We start from the raw sequence: 17,962 nt of genomic DNA, 5'->3' as shown, positions 1-17,962 counted from the left end.
TAAGGGCATTGTTGATGACTAGTATGCACCAGTCTCTTGTGAATGGTACCAGTGTTACGTGAACTGAGCAAACACGCTCGGAATATTGTTGAAGGTTGTTTTGTTCCATGTCGGCTGCTGTGTTGTGCTATTGTGTGCATGCTTTGTATGTGTAAAAACATATAAATAGTGAATATGGCTAACAGGCATCACATGTCAAACTTAGATTGAAGAACTCTCAAACAATGGGTTAGAACTTGACAATCTTTTGGACGACATCTGTGATTTTTCAGAAGACGACGATGACTCACATGAACTGGGGAGCAAAACCTGTGCTGCTGATAGAAACGATGGTAGTGAGTATGAAGAAGCTAATGGACAAGTTTCCATTAGTCAAGTTTGTCATTCAGTTCCACAGCCTGCACTTCATAATGAATGGTGTCATTTCGAGGCACTCCCTGAATTACCTCTGTTTGAAGAAACGAGTAAAATTCAGGTTCCTGTTGATACATTGTCAACAGAACAAAACTGTTTGTTGCATTTTTTTGATCACAGCATGTTTCTAAAAGTAAAGTCAGAGATAAATATATATGCTGCTGATAATATTTCTTAACTTCGCCGTCAGAACAGAATCAAACAAAAAATTTATGGAATAAATGGAGAGCAGTGAAGATACATGAAGTATATCAATTTTTTGCAATTGTTTTGCATATGTGTGTTGTAGAGAAATCTAAACTTAGGCATTATTGATCTGGAGACCCTGTGCTTGCTTCATCATTTGCTTTTCAGCTAATGTCACGAGACAGAATTTTTGCCATATTCAGGATGCTGCATGTGAAAAATAATGCGCTGTGGATACCTCAACAAGAATCAGGCCATGACCCTCTGCATAAAATAAGACCTGTATGGGACTTTTTCGCAGAAAGATGCAGAAAAGTCTTTTATCCATCACAAAATCTGTCTGTGGATGAAGCTATATGTCTTTTTCAAGGAAGAATTGGATTCCGTGTTTACATGAAAGACAAACCAGATAAATATGGGATAAAACTGTATGTTTTAAGTGATGCTCAAATATGTTACATGTGCAGTGTTGAAGTTTATAATGGAGGAAAAGGAAATGTTGACAATTCTATCAAATCCCTGCTACTGCGGCTATGTTCCTCTAACTTGGGGAAAAAGGACTTGTATACATGGACAGATTTTATACAAGTCTTGCAGCCCTTGAAAACTATGGGAAAGAAAGACATTGGGAGTTGGAACAGTGATGAAGAACAGTATAGGTTTGCCTAGAGACCTAATAAATCAAAAACTAAAGAAAGGAGAAATGACATTTCATTGCAAAGTACAACTTTTCTGCTTGAAATGGAAAGACAAATGTGATGTACACGTGTTGTCAACACAGCATAAGATGACTGCTTCGCCTGTCAGTGTAAATTCCAGGAGGGGATATGTTGAGGTAGTAAAGCTAGACATTATACTAGACTACAATTTGTCTAAAACAGGTGTTGACAGAGGAGACCAACTGACAAGTTATTATCCCTTCCAGTGAAAGACTGTAAAATGGTGGAAAAAGCTTTTCTTCCATATTGTTATGAGGGCAGTTGTGAATGCCAACATTATACACAATATCAAAAAAGAGTGCATTAGGGGATTTTATCTATAAATTTGAAAAGCAATTGGTTCAGAAAGGAGGAATGGAACTAAATAAAGACACACATTCAGCATCTGGAGTTGCAATTGCAGACAGACTCATAGCACGTCATTTTCCTGACTGCCACCAACAGAAAAGAGACAAACCCAGCTAGAAGATGCAAAGTCTTTTGGGAACAAGGGAATTCTGCAGAAAAGTTAGTGAGGAAAGAGATTAGATACTACTGTAGGCCATGTATCACAGGCCTTTGTGTTCCTGAGTGTTTTGAAAGATTTAATACCTGAGCGAAGTTCTCTAATTTGTAAAAATGAGAAAGAAAAAAAACATTTCACAATAAAACACTTTACCTATAAATGAAGCATTGAGTATTTCCTGCTGACAATAGCCTACTATTTCCTACGACTTTTGAAAATTTTGTCCACTTCGGGGAAAAATAAAAATGCTGAAAAACAGTATCTTCAGAGTAATATCTACAAATACCTGTTTAATTTATTTGTGCTAAATATATACATATTTAAAAAGAGGAAGGATGGAAGGTTAAGCTGATATACTGCCTAAAGAAGGAAGTGGTTTAGTAAATTTATTAAAAAATTGTAAATCGTAGCAAATTTCCTCAGGATCTGGGTATTAACTGGATTGCTGACCAGTTAGGCTCCAATGTGTTAGATAAAAATAAGTTTTCAATCCATTAATAATTCCACAGTATTTAAATTTTTGTCATGTAATTATTTGGTTAAAGTTTCATTTCAATAGCTATTAAAGTTTTTGTATTACTGTAGTTCAAAATGTTATCAAAAATACAGACCGTGATCCAGACCCCCTAGAACAGATGTTGTACCACACCACAGAGAAAGGAACACCGTTTAGTACAGGTTCCACTTGAATAAAATTTTATTCACACATGTACTGTTTGTAGATTGCACTGCTGACAGACAAATTTAAACATGAAAGAACTGTTCCTAGCTTTCAGAACTACCTGCTCCATCCTCAGGGAGGAGAGATAAATGTCATGTGGTAGATCACTTAGATCCAAGTAAGAGAGAGACCCACTTGTTGAGAGGATGAGGAGAGAGAAAGATCTTCCTCACCAAAGGTTGAACTCTTACGTACTTGGGACTGTGTGACCTTCCCAAAGTCACCTGCCTCTCTTCTGTTAGGAAGGAACTAATAGTTCTGAAAGCAAGAAACAGTATTTTCTACTTTTAAATGCATCTATCAGAAATAATAGAATTTCATGTTCTTTGTTGAGTACTGCCCATGCACTCTGTTGCTTTGCAATGTTATATTTTTCTCAAGTGCAAACAGGATATGATCATAAATACAAGGTCATACAACTGGTCACAGATTGCAAAATAAAGGAAAGACGACCACTCACCTTTACCAAACTAATGCGTGGCACATAGACACATGTAACAGAACACAGTATTCGCTAACTTTGAAGCTCAGTCTCTCACACAAAAGGACATTACATTGGCCACAGCAATGCTGATTATTAAAGTGTAGTTGCCTGGCTGAAGGATGTGGTTATGTGATAGGGAAGAACACATGAGGCTAGTAGGTAGTAATGAGGTAGGGCAAGGCAAAAACTGGAAAGACTGATGAATCAGTAGGTGTGTGACAAGAAGAAAGAATTCTGATGAGGTAGAGCATATGAGAGGTATAGGAGTGGGACATCGGTGGAAAGTGGAGACAGAGAAGTAGACTGGAGGGGAGGAGGTGTGGAAAGGGGGGAGAGAGGGAGGGAGAAGGCCAGAGAGAGAGAATGCCCACATGGTGAGGGGAGGGGGACAGACAGGAGGAAGAGTGGTGAGAGAAGGCAGCACACAATCTGGATGAGGAAAGATTGGTGTGGACAGTGACAGAAGAGAAAAGAAGAAGTTCGGGTGAGCCAAAGACAAACACGTTGCAGAGGGTTAGGCCACGGGTACTGCAATAACACAGTATTTGGAGGAACAATTCCCGCTTGCATAGTTCAAAGAAACTAGTGCTGGAAGCCCATATCCAAGCACAGTGACACAGCAGTTAAAGTCTTTAGTGTTTTGTTGTGCAGCATGTTCAGCAAATGGATGATAAATTTTGTGGTTTGCCTTTGTTTGGTGGTGGCTGTTCTTGCGAGTAGGCAGTTGGTTACCACATAAAATGCTGCACAGTAATTTCTGCATAGCTGGTACACAACATGTCTCCTTTCAGACATGGCCCAGACTTTTATAGGGTAGGAAATGCTTGTAATTGGACTGTGGTAGGAGCTAGTGGCTGTATGGGACATGTCTTGCACTTAGGTCATCCACAAGGGAATGACTTATGAGGTAATGAGATTGGAACAAGCATGACAAGGATATTATGCAAGTTGGGTGAATGACAGAACTCTATTTCAGGCAATTTTGAGAAGATTTTGGATACGACATCCAATACCCCAGGGCACACTGAGAGGTAGTCAAAGGCCTGGTGAAGGAGGTGGTCAAACTTTTCAAGGCCAAGATGATATTGAGTGATTAGAGGAGAGCTAGTTGGCATTCTTTTAACATGTTTACTATTGTCAGAGGAGCAGATGGCATAGGAGACCTGTTTATGGATGAGCTCTCTAACAACAGAGACAGAGAGAGAGAATGTGTGTACTTTCTGCTAGAAGAAGAGCCAGAGCTTGAAAGCCAGTGAATACTGTGCTGTTACATGTGTCTATGCACCATACTTCAGTCTGCTAATGGCAAGTGTTTGCCACTTTTTTATTTTACTTACTGTTCCATCTAGGAATTTCTATATTGTCAGTCACAGATTGTCCTGGACAAGAATTTCAAACTGTTAACAATTACAATACAATGCCGAAAGAAATAAACATAGAAGTATCTGACGTCATCAAGCGAGATAATGTTTGACACTACCTTCACCAGTTGCTGCAGTTAGTCAAGGTGTGTTAGCAGCTGGATAAAAGCCCTCCTCCCATTTTCCACAGATATTCAATGAGAAACAGGTCTGATTATCATTCTGGCGAGTGAAGTCCACAAACAGCTTGGAGAGTAAATTTCCATTGACCCATCATCCTGACATGATACTAACTGTGACAAAATTGACTGTGTGGTGATGTGAGTTAATTTTTAGAACTCCCAACCTTCTCAATTATTCCAGGACAAATTTTTAATAGTTTTTCAGTGGGTCTTTGAAATTTTCATTTTGATGAATCAGCTCACTTGAGCAGAATGCTTTCTTTCATGATCATGAGAATATTTTCCTCGTATTGCTTCAGTTATTGTGTGAATCTGAGGAATGTTGGCATTATGTTTTACTCTCTCAGCATCAACGTTGTGATCTGTTACTGACTTAGGTGTTGAGTTTCTGTGGCAGGCTTGTTTCTTGTGTGTTGATTTGTGGACTCTGTTCTGCACCATCAGCAATAGCATCCTCAGTTGCAGGCATGGTGCATCATGGCCATCCTGTTGTTCCAGGTATAGATGTGAAACTACCATGCTCAGTTAAGAGGTGCTGAACTTCCTGGAATGTCTTCATGTCAGGACACCAGCAGTCTGGATATCGTTTATGGTACAACCAATGAGCTTCTGCAGCATTACCATTTGTCGGCCAATATTTGAAATGCATGGATGCATACTCAGTATTTGGGTAGAACACTGCCTAACACAATACATACAGGACAGTCGCTGGACACAGTATAACATTACAGCAGCACATAACGTGTTCCTAGAGAAACAGACCTTACGACAGCAGCATCAGTGTACAAACTAACTGGGTTGTACCATGTTGTCCACCAGAGCAGTCTGCGGGGTCTGCCATGATATACAGTAATTCCAGCCTGGGCACAGTCCTTGGAGACCTTTGTCACACTGCTGTACCAGCACACAGGACTGCTAGGGCTAGTTTGCAGGGAGCATTAGTAATTTATGTGCTAACTGACATCAGTGTCTGATATAGCAATAAATATCCATTTCCAGACCAATGTTCATATGACATTTCCTGCAAGTTCTGAACCCCACTGTGAAATACTGACATATATTTTTGGAACATCTTGTATATACATTGTGAGAAAGATATGGTAATATACAATTGTTCATTGTCATTGCTTGTCAAAGTACAGTTTATTCATCTAATAATTTTGAAGAGAAACACATCTTCATATACAACATAGATGAAACAACATTAGTGCATAAGATCAGTTTTAGAACAATTTTCGAATTCTTCTAGTGAATAAAATGATATTCTCTTCATCATTTTTAACAGAGTTTTTGACCACACTTAGTGACACATGGTGTGCCTAAGCTGGAAAAATAACTGCAAACCCATGTCCATGTAACTGTCTTGAATTTTCTTAAGTCTGGGAGCAGGATGTCAATCTGCTCTTTTTGGCATGTTTAATACTGATGAGCAGACAGTCACAGTTTATGGTTCTGTTGGTGAAGGCACTAGATGATCAAATAACTAACAAGTAAGGCCCAGAAATCCTTGGAAATTCCATGAGATATTGAATCAACTGAAGGAAGGTGAAAATATAAAAATGCAGCAAATGAAAAGGGAACACAAGTATTTAAAAATGAGTTTGACAGAAAGTGAAAAATGGTTTAGCAGGAATGGTTACACACGAAATGGAAGGTTGTAAAAGCAAGCGTGACCAGTGGAAAGATACAAGCCACCTATAGGAAAATTAAGGAGTCATTTTGAGGAAAGAGAAGCAGCTGTATGGATAACAAGAGCTCAGTTGGCAAATCAGTTCTAACTAAAGGAGGTAAAACCTTAAGATAATGTTATAGAAATAGGAGGAAAAGTAAATGAAGATGAGATGGGAGATATATTACTGCAAGAAGAATTTGACTGAGTTCTGAAAGGCCTAAACTGAAACAAGTTCCCTGGAGTAGATGACCTTCTTTCAGCATTATTGAGATCATTGGGAGAGCCAGTCATGATAAAACTACTCCACTTCATACACTAAATTTATGAACTAGGTGAAGTACCCTCAGCCTTCAAGAAGAATTTAATAATCCCTAGCCATGCAAAGTACTGGTACAAATTATTTACAGAAGAATGGACAAACTGCTAGAAGCCAGTCTCAGTGAAGATCAGTTTTTGCTCCAGAAAAATGTAAGACATGAGAGGACATACTGGCCCTATGACTTATCTTGGAAGATACAAAGAATATAGAAGAAAGCAAACCTACGTTCATAGCATTTGTAGACTCAGAGAAATTTTTCAATAATGTCAACTGGAATACTCTATTGAAATTTTGATGGTAGTATGGATAAAATATAGGGAGTAAAAGGACATCAATTTGTACAGAAACTAGACAGGCTGTTATAAGAGTTGAAGGACATGAGAGAAAAGTAGTAGTTAGGAAGTAGATAGTAAAGGAATTAAGAAGGTATTTGGAAAGAGAATAAAAGTTCAGGAAGAAGGGATAAAAAATTTGCAGTTTGCCAAGGATATTGTCATTCTTCAGAGATGGACAAAGGACTTGGAAGAGCAGCTGAAAACAATGGATAGTGACTTTAAAGGAAGTTATAACACAAATATCCTCAAAATTAAAACAAGGAAAATGAAATATAGTCAAATTTAATTAGATGTTGCTGAGAGAAGTATGTTAGGAAATGAGGCACTAAAGATATTAGATTAATTTCACTATTTGGGCAGCAAAATAATTTATGATAGCCTAAGTAGAGGATACAAACTGCAGACTGGCAGTAATAAGAAAAGGCTCTCTGAAAAAGTGGAATTTGTTAATGTCTAGTATGAATTTAAGTGTTAGGAAGTCTTCTCTGAAGATATTTGCATGGAGTGTAGCCTTGTACCGAAGTGAAATGTGGAAGATAATCAGTTCAGACAAGAAGAAAATAGAAGCTTCTGAAATGTGATGCTATGGGAGAGTGGAAGAGTATTAAACACGAGAGGGTTATGTTGAATAAGTACTGAGATGGTAGTGAACCATTTGTAACAGTGGGTAAAATACAAAACTAGTAGGGACCCACCAATATACGGATTCTGTTGCCAAGCACCATCTGTGTAGTGGTGCCATTGTGGTGGATAGCAATGTTGTGCCAGCTACGACTCAGTGTCTATAGTGTCAAATGGTGCTACTACATTCCCTCACCCCAAACCCTCGGGGCAGGGGACGTACGTAGTGCCTGGTCAGAGAAGCTGCCACCAGCAGTGGTGATGGGTCGATGTCCATGGGCATCGCAGAGGAAGGCCTGGGCGAAACGAAGCTCGATGTGAGTTACAAGAGTGGCCTCAAGACCAGAACATCTGTCAGGGATGGAGAAACACACAGTTGCTGACAAGGATGATTGAGATGAACATGATTTTGGTGGTGCAGCAGAAGTCAGTTTGCAGAGGCCACAGCATACATCATGCAGCCCTGGAGGACAGAGAGTGTCCTGTGGATCTGAGCTCACAGTCTCCCACCAAGGAGGCTCCTCACCTGGAAGGAATGAACTTTGATGATGACTTGAGTCTGCAGCAGGCACAGCATATCTGATTAAGTCAGGTGGGAATGGCCAACAAGCTGCTCCACCAGGCTTTCTTCACATGTGGTGGTGCTGCAAGTTGCTAGAAAATTGTGAAGGGCACTAGCTGCCATATTGGACATCATTTCTTTGCAGGTGGTGGCCAGAATATAGTTTTCCATTTGTTTGAGTCCACTGCCCAAAGGACTGAAAGCCAAATATGTAAGAAAGGTTGCATCAAAGATCCCTGGCACATAATGCATTTTAGTCCCTTTGCTACCAACATCTGGAACAAGAGCTGAAAGTTGTAGAGATGCCCCTCTGGTGTTGCACTTGTAACCAAGATATTATCAAGGTATGTAGCACAGTTTTGAATAACTTGTGGGAATTGATCTATAAAATGCTGGAATATTACAGGGGTTGAAGCCATTTCAAAAGGTAGCCAATTATAAAGAAGAAGATCATCTGCCATATTGAGCACTAAGTAAGTTTGTGATGCTGTCTCCAAGAGAATTTGAAAACATACCATTTTTGATCTTACTGAATAAAGTGCCATGGCCTAATTTTGCAAAGAGCTCATCTGGGCACAGTAGGGGTAAGTTCCTACTTCAGATTATGTGTTTATTGTTACTTTAAAATCACCACTAAGTCTTAGGACACCTTTGGGTTAGCATACTGTTACCAGTAGAGTGGCCCACTGAGGATGGGGAATAGGTGTTAACACCTTCATTTGCAGGTCTGCCCAGTTCTGTTTTAAAGACATCCTTTAGAGTCAGGGGCACTAGGCAAGCTTTGAAAAAGCATGAGATAGCTACCTCACTTGGTTGTAAGTAAGTAAAACTGGAAAACTTCCTAGCAGAGACACAGATTTGTCTCAGCTGCATACAAAGGTAGCAACCATAAACTTATGTAAGTAGATTGGTTTAGCAGGGACACAGAAGCACTGGTGTCCAAGTGCAAAATCCCTGGATGTTGTTGCCACAGAGTACTTCTAAGTATATTTTCTGGGCTGCAATCTGAGAAATCTGCATTTCCATAGATTGACAACTCACTTGGTTTACTTCCAGAGATTGGTATATATTTGCAGCAGAACTGCTAAAACATACCTCTTACAAGTGTCCGTTTTTGCTGCACCTGTGGTGTGTTGTGCAGTGATGGAGGCAAGTGCTGCATGCATGGCAATGGAGCAATATTTACAGCAGGGCAACAATGTTGCCACTGATGTGGCTTGTTGCCAGTGGTGTAGCTGTTTATGAGTCTTCCAGGCCACAGAGCTGATAAAGGCCCAGTATGATGCAGCATAATCTCCCACATTACTGATGCCAGAGATCTGTCTATGTGGGTCTTCTCCCACAATAAACAAACTCTGGGGCTCATGGGCAGTTTCATAGGCTTGAGCCATTCTTGTAATTTATATCAGAGAAGATTCAGTTTCCTCAGTGTGCAAAGCCTCACTTCTGAGGTGGGAGTAAGATGCACTATGTCCCCAACTGCTGAGTTCTGGTTCTGCACATACAAACATTTAAAATTGCAATTTCCACTTAATTGCTGTGGATTATTAGCCCATTGATTGGGCTCCTTTTCACTGCCAAAATTCTAACCTGGTCACAATATATTTCTTCATTGGAAGCAGTTCTTTCACTAAAGAAAATATTCTAGAGACCTCAAGTTCCATCTCTTATATCCTGGCATGGTGTTAAGGATCTAGAAAGTAAACAGTGATTTCCAGGGATATCTGCAATGTTTTTTGTACAAAGTTAAATATTACAATATAGAAAGATCTTCCAGAGATGTTCTGGACCAGGTGTGGTGCTCTGGCTGGGGCACAGTTGGCACCCGGGATGCCCAGCAGGACACAGCATGCACCCGATGATTGATGCTGTGGTGTGAAGGGCATGGCTGGTAACCAGCAAGATTGGTAATGTTCATAGCCCAATGAGCAGACGTTGGTGATATGGCACTCAATAAGTGATGACCACTTGGGATGCAGCAAGCCCGAGGACCAGCGAGTGTAATTTTTGTCTTGGTGATGGCAGCTTCAGCAGGCATCAACAACAGCTGTGAGGCAGTACCCAACGCAGGGCTGACCCAGGTGCTATGATGCTGATGATGTGAGCTGGCTTAAGGCTAATGAGCCTGCAAAAATGTCGGGGGCTGGTGCGCTCAATCAGTGGTGGCCCCTGAGGATACAGTGATATTGACAGACTGGTGAGACAGGGAATAAAGCTCTGAGTAGTGGGCCGCAAGTGGACAGCATAATTGCCCAGAGTGGGAGAACCATCTGCCTGCTGGTGGCCAAATCATGGGCTATAAAGGCAGGCGGACAAATACGCACATAAGCACAGGAGTGTGATTGCCGCACAGCTATGAAGTATGCTTGAATCGATATGTGTGGGCACTTGATCACAGATGGAGAAAATAGTACTGCAAACACAGTGCCACTATCGCTGGTGTGCAAGCAGCTTAATGTAGATTGACAACTCTGAAAAGGAAGTGCCCACAGCTCAACCAATAGAAACCCACAGGTGTGGCAATAATGTTGGTTAGGGGCCAGCTACAATACATCAAATTAATTTCAGCATATGGCATTGTTAACCAGGAGGCCCCATCCAGGGAAGTTCGGCCACCAAATGCAAGTCTTATTTCAGCGGACGCCACATTCGGTGACTTACATGCCAGTGATGAGGATGAAATGATTATGAGGACAACGTGACACCCAGACCATGAGCAGAGAAAATCTCTAACCTGGCCAGGAATCGAACCCGGGCCTGCTGCATGGGAGGCAAGTGCTTTACCACACAGCTAAGCAGGCGGACTCTGTATTAGATGGTAGAGATTTATTGGCTCTAACAGGGCATTTTGTCTTTCTGTGTTAAAAATGTGGCAAGCCATAAATTATAACTGCAACTATCAGCAGTAAGTGCTATACAGTTCACTTTGTTTGTTAGATGATAGAAAAGATGTGAACAAGGGTGACAAGGAGGACATAGCTGTTACACTCATTAACACTTGTATTGCCTGTAATACTGCTTCTGTTAGTTCATGATAACCATGTATGGTTTCATGTGTAGTTATTGTAGTCCATTCACAGTTGAGAGAAAAAAAAAGGCGTTTTCACATAAATTACAGAAATGTTCAAAGTCTGATATTCATACGTCACAGGCCCTGTGTCATTGCTACTTTTGCAAGGGAAAGTTACATGAAAAACTAGTTGGGATGTGCCTCAATTAATTTGAACATTTACAGAATATTGTGAGCTATTTTAAATAAACATTCACATCAAAGTACAGCTCACACATATCAGAGTTCGGCCAACAACAAATAGAACTCGAAATGTGTGCAACTTAAGCCAAACCAATATGCTGATTACATCTGACTCAGACCAGCACTGGGCAACCTTATATGTGGGAATCTGGCATAGCCTTGTCAGCAGGCACTCCTGATGACAAGTGCCATCTTGATAGTAGCAGCATGGTGTTTGACAGTAATGTTGTGCCAGCTAGTCAGTTTCCATAGTGACATACAGTGGCACCACTACAGCATTGAAATTGCAACAAAAGAAATTTGTTGCTCAACTGGCCTAGAAGGAGGGATTGGTTGCAAGGAAAATTCTGAAGGCATCAAGGGGTCATCGATGGAAGGAAGTGTGAGGGTTAAAAATTGTAGAGGGAGATCACAACTTGAATACAGTAGGTAGCTTCAAATGGATGTAGGTTGCAATAGTTATGCAGAGATGAGTAGCTTTGCACAGGATAGACTAGCTTGGAGTGTGACATCAAATGCCAAAAAGTTTAGCAGATGCATAGTCACTGCCATCTTCTTTAATAAACAAACTGAAGAGAGTATTTACAGATTTTCGTGATTAATAATCATTGTATTGATTCCAAACCATATACTGACTGCCCTGGGATGACCCTTTAACACTTTCAGGTTCAACCACATAGAATAATTTCGAGCCCAGAACACCATTACTTCAAATGTTACTAGCATATTCGTGTTTGATTTGTCTTAAAGGGTACTAAACAGTAAAACAAGATGAGGATTCAAAGTTTATTTTCCATATTTATTTTGATTCTGTGATAAATTACAAATTTCATAATAATATATCTAAAAACAAAGATGATGTGACTTACCAAACGAAAGCGCTGGCACGTCGATAGACACACAAACAAACACAAACATACACACAAAATTCAAGCTTTCGCAACAAACTGTTGCCTCATCAGGAAAGAGGGAAGGAGAGGGAAAGACGAAAGGATATGGGTTTTAAGGGAGAGGGTAAGGAGTCATTCCAATCCCGGGAGTGGAAAGACTTACCTTAGGGGGAAAAAAGGATGGGTATACACTCGCAGGACGGGTATACACTCGCACACACACACATATCCATCCACACATATACAGACACAAGCAGACATATACAGAGGCAAAGAGTTTGGGCCCAAACTCTGTATATGTCTGCTTGTGTCTGTATATGTGTGGATGGATATGTGTGTGTGTGCGAGTATATACCCGTCCGTTTTTCCCCCTAAGGTAAGTCTTTCCGCTCCCGGGATTGGAATGACTCCTTGCCCTCTCCCTTAAAACCCATATCCTTTCGTCTTTCCCTCTCGTTCCCTCTTTTCTGATGAGGCAACAGTTTGTTGCGAAAGCTTGAATTTTGTGTGTATGTTTGTGTTTGTTTGTGTGTTTATCGACATGCCAGCGCTTTCGTTTCGTAAGTCACATCATCTTTGTTTTTAGATATATTTTTCCCATGTGGAATGTTTCCCTCTATTAATTCATATCATAAATTTCATAATAATGATGATTGAAAGTATAACTGTCCTCCCAAAAAAAAGTGAAAGATGAATCGTTGAGTAATTTCATATATAATTTACTTTTGTATGGAAAAGAACAAATCAGCCTGGCACGCAGACAGATATGTTGCAATCAGGGCAATATCAGCTTGATTCTTTCCTGTTTGCTTTGCCAGTAGATTGTTTCATCTCCTCTGAACCTATCTCACAAACTCTTGTTGAACGCTGCTTCTTCTTGAGATTCATTTGTAAAAAAAAAAATGGTGAGATGAAGACAAATAAAACAGAATGAAATTGTAAGTACATGAGCAGTATATGTAACATCTGGTTTAGGATGAAAAGCTGTAGGAGATTGCAGCTGCTTGAATATGAATCTTCTTCAAACTGTTCCTGCTCAGATATTTCTCCTTCTCATCCAGAGTCATTGACTCTTTGTCTAGAGCCTCCATAATTTCTTGCTCCCTCAACAAACATGACATATTTGTAGCAGAATTACAGAAACTGGCAAAAATTTATGCATACACACAGGAATATCATGACAGTTGAACCACAAAATGACTAAGTCATGCACGACAGCAACTCTTATATTCACTATTTCTTCTTTCAAAGTAATTCTATAAACTGAGAGCTGAAGACAGCACTTGTCAAGTGAAAAGTAATGAGATGACTGTACAATGTTCAACTAGCTCATTTTTGAGTGATGGATGGTTCACGTGTTGTGAAAATTATGGACCAAGTAATGCTTGGGCACAGTCCTTTGAAAACATTGTTATGGCCTCTAGGGTCTGGTTGCCAAAATGTTAATCCTCTTATGTAAGTTCCAGTTGTAACAAATGTGATGTCATCTCCACGCACTGTAGACTTACACAATATTAAAATAGGCCAATCATTTACAAAGATTATGAATAGTGAAGGCCACACAGATTTTGTGGTACACCCTGTGTGACATTTCATAACAATTGATCTCCTATTACTGAAATGTGCTATTTTTTTTTTCTATTTCTTAGGCATGATTTGATCAGAGAGAGTTCAAAGCACAGGAAAACCTTGTAGGTTTCTTGATGAAAACTGTAAACTTCTTTTTGATTGTTCTGGTTTATGAGGACGAACACTACTGGATTGGTTGATGATCCACTTATACTGTACGTCAAGTGACAAATATACTGTCCTATCAATTCAGAAGGCAAAGAATGTGTTGTGACTGAAAATTCGCAATTTTTCACAAACACAACTTTTATTGATGTAACTTCCCAAGGTTGATGACTGAACATACAAATGAAAGGTAACAATAACAAAAAAAGTCTCCTAATTGAGGCAAACAAAAGTTCATTTCTTATTTTCCACAAAGTTTCGTGGTAACACACCCACACGCTAATAACAGTCCAATTCTGAGACGAAGACGTAATATTCTACGGTCCCAGTACGTGAGGTCGGCATCCAGCGTGAACTGAACTTCGGACCTGGTTCTAGCCCCTAAATAGCTTTCTCCAGCCAATCAGATTTCAGCGTAGTGATACTTCCTGCAGGCCATGGCTCGAGCTCCCCCTGCAGGAAGTAGTGCTCAGAATGTCTGTTTCCATTATCTTGTATGTAAATAGCCAGTGTGTACCATGGTGCTTTTGGGTACACCTTTGGGCATAGACAACCTCATCTTCTGTGGTGTTATATGGGTTGCTGGCCCTCAGGGGCTACCTTGGTTCCAGTATAACAGAATGAATTCAGGATCCCCTAATGTTTACTGACAAAGAATTTGTGTCATGTGTGCTGTTGGCACTTCTACAGATACAGAGTTATTATGTGTTACACTTTGTGTGTCCTCTACATTTACAGGAAGACCACTGTCATCATCATACTCTTCTTCTGTTTCCATGCAAAGTATATCTTTCTTGCTCTCTCAATGCAGGAATCAACTGAATTGTCTTTGGTGCTGTCCATATTTATACTTCTGCCTGGTGGGACATTTTCTTTTGTTCATCTGCATTGTTGTATATTTTCATCAAACATCATGGTGTGTAGTACATCAGCATTAGAGACTGCAGGCATGGTTTCGGTAATTTCAGAGTTCCTTTGTCGACACAGATTGCTCTATTTCTTATCTAGATTGAGTGGAAAGATTTCCTACTTCCTAAAGTCTGAAACAAAATTGTAACTGATGTCATTAATTTTGTCTAATCCTTTAACTTTCTCAACAAAAAATTGGGAAGATATCTTTTGACTTGGTCTATAATCTTTTCTTCAGACTATTTTCCCATCCATCCAAAATCTGCATCCAATAGTCATGCAAATAGTATTTTGTTATATATAAGATATTTAAGATATTAAAAGAAACTACACATTCATTTGCAGTAATCGCATGTTTCATGAAAACTGCTTCCTCTTCTGAAAATCTTGTCAGCTTATAATTCTTAAGCCAATGCTTATTGTGCAATATATTTATTGGGATTTGTTCTCGTTATAATTCATGAAATCATCTCTAGTTCCTGGAAATGTAATGAAAAATGTCCTTCTATGCACTCTTGGGCATCATTTTGATCTTCATTTCTTCCATGGACATTCCAGTACTTTCCTTGATGTCCTCTGCCTATCTTCTTCTTGGCTTATCTTTATGTTTCTGTCCATCCATTCTTCTTAGGATTACAGGTTTCTCTAGTGAGTCTTCTGTCCTCATGACATGCCCAAGGTACCTTAATTTCATTTGGAGTATTTTGGCTTCTAAAGATAATTTAAGTTTTATTTTTTCCAGGACAGTTTTACGTTTTACTTTTCTGGTCCACAAAGTTGTCAGGCTACTTCTCCAGACCCACATCTAAAAGAATAATATTCTTGTAATCCATTTTTTCATTGTCTATGACACTTCTGCACAAAACTATGGAGAACATCAAAGTGTCAGTCTTTGTAGTCTTTGGTTGTTTTTTGTTTTTTTGGGAGAGGGGGGGTGGTGATGAGGACAGGTTCCTCTCCTTTAGAAGCTTACTTAATGCAACCATAGCAGCCTTTCCATATTGATTTTTGCTCTCTTCTAATTTGGCCTCATCTTACTATTCCTTCTAGGTTTTTGTACAGATTTCTGATTAGCTGTATAAGGTGTTATTGTATTCTTATTATTTCCTACGTTTTTTAGTCACATACACAGCCAAACGCTTTGGTGATGGACATAGGACCAATTCTCAATCTTTGTAAACAGTAAATCCAGTTTTACCTCTACAGTGTGGAAATATTTGCATCTTAAGATCCATTAATTTGGTTAATTGCATCTATTTAAAGATTGTTTTCGAACATAGCTCTTCACAATCCAACAATCCATTTATGGGAATATCCTAGCCATTTTCTTGTCAGTCTACAAATGTTCTCTCTCTCTCTCTCTCTCTCTCTCTCTCTCTCTCTCCCTTTCCCTCTCTCCCTCCCTTCTCCTCTCCCTCTTCCCCCCCTCTCCCTCTCCTACTCTCTCTCCCTCTCTCTCTCCTTCTCTCTCTCTCTCTCCCTCTCCGTCTCTCCTCCACCCACACATACATTCAAACACTTATTTTTAGGTCAGGGGAGACTTACCACATGGGATGAGAGTTATCCCGTGCAGTAAGCCTCCCAGACCCACGGTTCTGGGTGACTTTCCCAAAATCTACCCCTTTCTTAGACTTCTCCAGTCCCCTCTTCCTTCCCCTTCAACCCTTCTGCCGGAAGAAGGAGCCATTGTCTCCAAAAGATTGCCTAAATACAACCCTCTTTTATGTGTGTGTTCTGCCACTGCTTGCTAAGTAGATTTTTTTATCTAGCGGATTAAATTATTTTGTCAAAAATTGATTGTTTTTATGTCATATTCACCAAATGCAAGGATACACTGTATCAGATGATGTATTCATAATCAAAACAGTCAAAACTCTTTTCCATTCTAGCTATAAAACATGCCAGGAAAACAAAAATCACACAATATTTGTATCCACAGCAATTTGTCATGCCGTGTATGAGGATGTGGAATTTTTCCACATTGTTTTTCATCTGATAACATATTTTTCATTGAACAAGGTGAACTTTTTATAACTGGTAAAGATTCACATGTTATGCCTTTCTGACTTATGCTGTATACTAATGTACATTTGTTAACAGAGGTGCAGGATCATCTGTTTATTTCATAACCTTCTCTACAACTCTCATTCAATGATCAATTGATTTAAGAACCAGTTTTCGGCTTACAAGGCCATCTTCAGACATTTACTGAGTATTATCACCAAAGAAGCTAAATGTTAGCAGACAACATTGGAAGAGATGTAACACATCTAGACTGAAGTAGAAACATACATGTTCCTATTCGTTCAGTTGTATCATCATTCACTGCTCCATCTTATGAGCTATCCAGTAAGCTGGATGTCCTAATTAAGAGCAAGACTAAATTCAAACCAAAGCATGGTATTTCAAACTCTGTGGACCTAGTAAACAAGTTAAAAGGTATATCTCTCTCACACAGTGATAAATTAGTATCCTTTGATGTCAGCAGTTTGTTTTCTAACATACCAGTAGTAGAATGCATTGATATTCTGACAGAGCTGATGCACAAGTCTAATGTCAATCCCGTGGAATTTAATGACTTGAGACTGGCCACACAGGCATGCCTCACACGGAACTATTTCCAGTTCCAAGGGACTCTTTATAAACAACTAGATGGCTTAGCCATGGGTTCCCCTCTTAGTCCACTGTTGGCTGAAATATTTATGGACCATTTTGAACAAAATTTTCTAAAAACAGAACCTTTGAGTGCAAACATCAAATACTGGTTTAGATATGTAGCTGATGTCCTGTGTATGTGGACTGGTACTACAAGACAACTCAACACATTCTTGAAAAACCTAAACAGTCAACATAAAAATATCCAGTTCACTATGGAGATTGGCAACAAATCCATAAACTTCTTAGATCTCACCATTGACATCAGTACACACACACATTGTTTCAAAATTTACAGAAAAATAACAAATACAGACACAGTAATACCTTCTTGCTCACAACACCCCATAGCTCACAAACATGCAGCTTTCTACTCAATGGTACACCATCTCATATCTATCCCCATGTCCAGAGATGATTTTAAAGCAGAGTTAGATACA

At 39.6% G+C, this 17,962-nt stretch overlaps 1 protein-coding gene across 1 annotated transcript; it reads left to right on the top strand.

The window, feature by feature from the left end:
* The first annotated feature begins 771 nt into the window (after positions 1-771).
* On the top strand, positions 772-1,269 carry LOC126416821 (piggyBac transposable element-derived protein 4-like). The gene has a single exon (XM_050084705.1). The coding sequence runs from the start codon at positions 772-774 to the stop codon at positions 1,267-1,269; it is 498 nt and encodes a 165-aa protein (XP_049940662.1).
* Positions 1,270-17,962: the final 16,693 nt, after the last annotated feature.

Source organism: Schistocerca serialis, chromosome 8 (assembly GCF_023864345.2).
Source record: "Schistocerca serialis cubense isolate TAMUIC-IGC-003099 chromosome 8, iqSchSeri2.2, whole genome shotgun sequence".
Classification (NCBI taxonomy): Eukaryota; Metazoa; Arthropoda; class Insecta; order Orthoptera; family Acrididae; genus Schistocerca; species Schistocerca serialis.
This window is presented reverse-complemented; position numbering and strand designations above follow the sequence as displayed.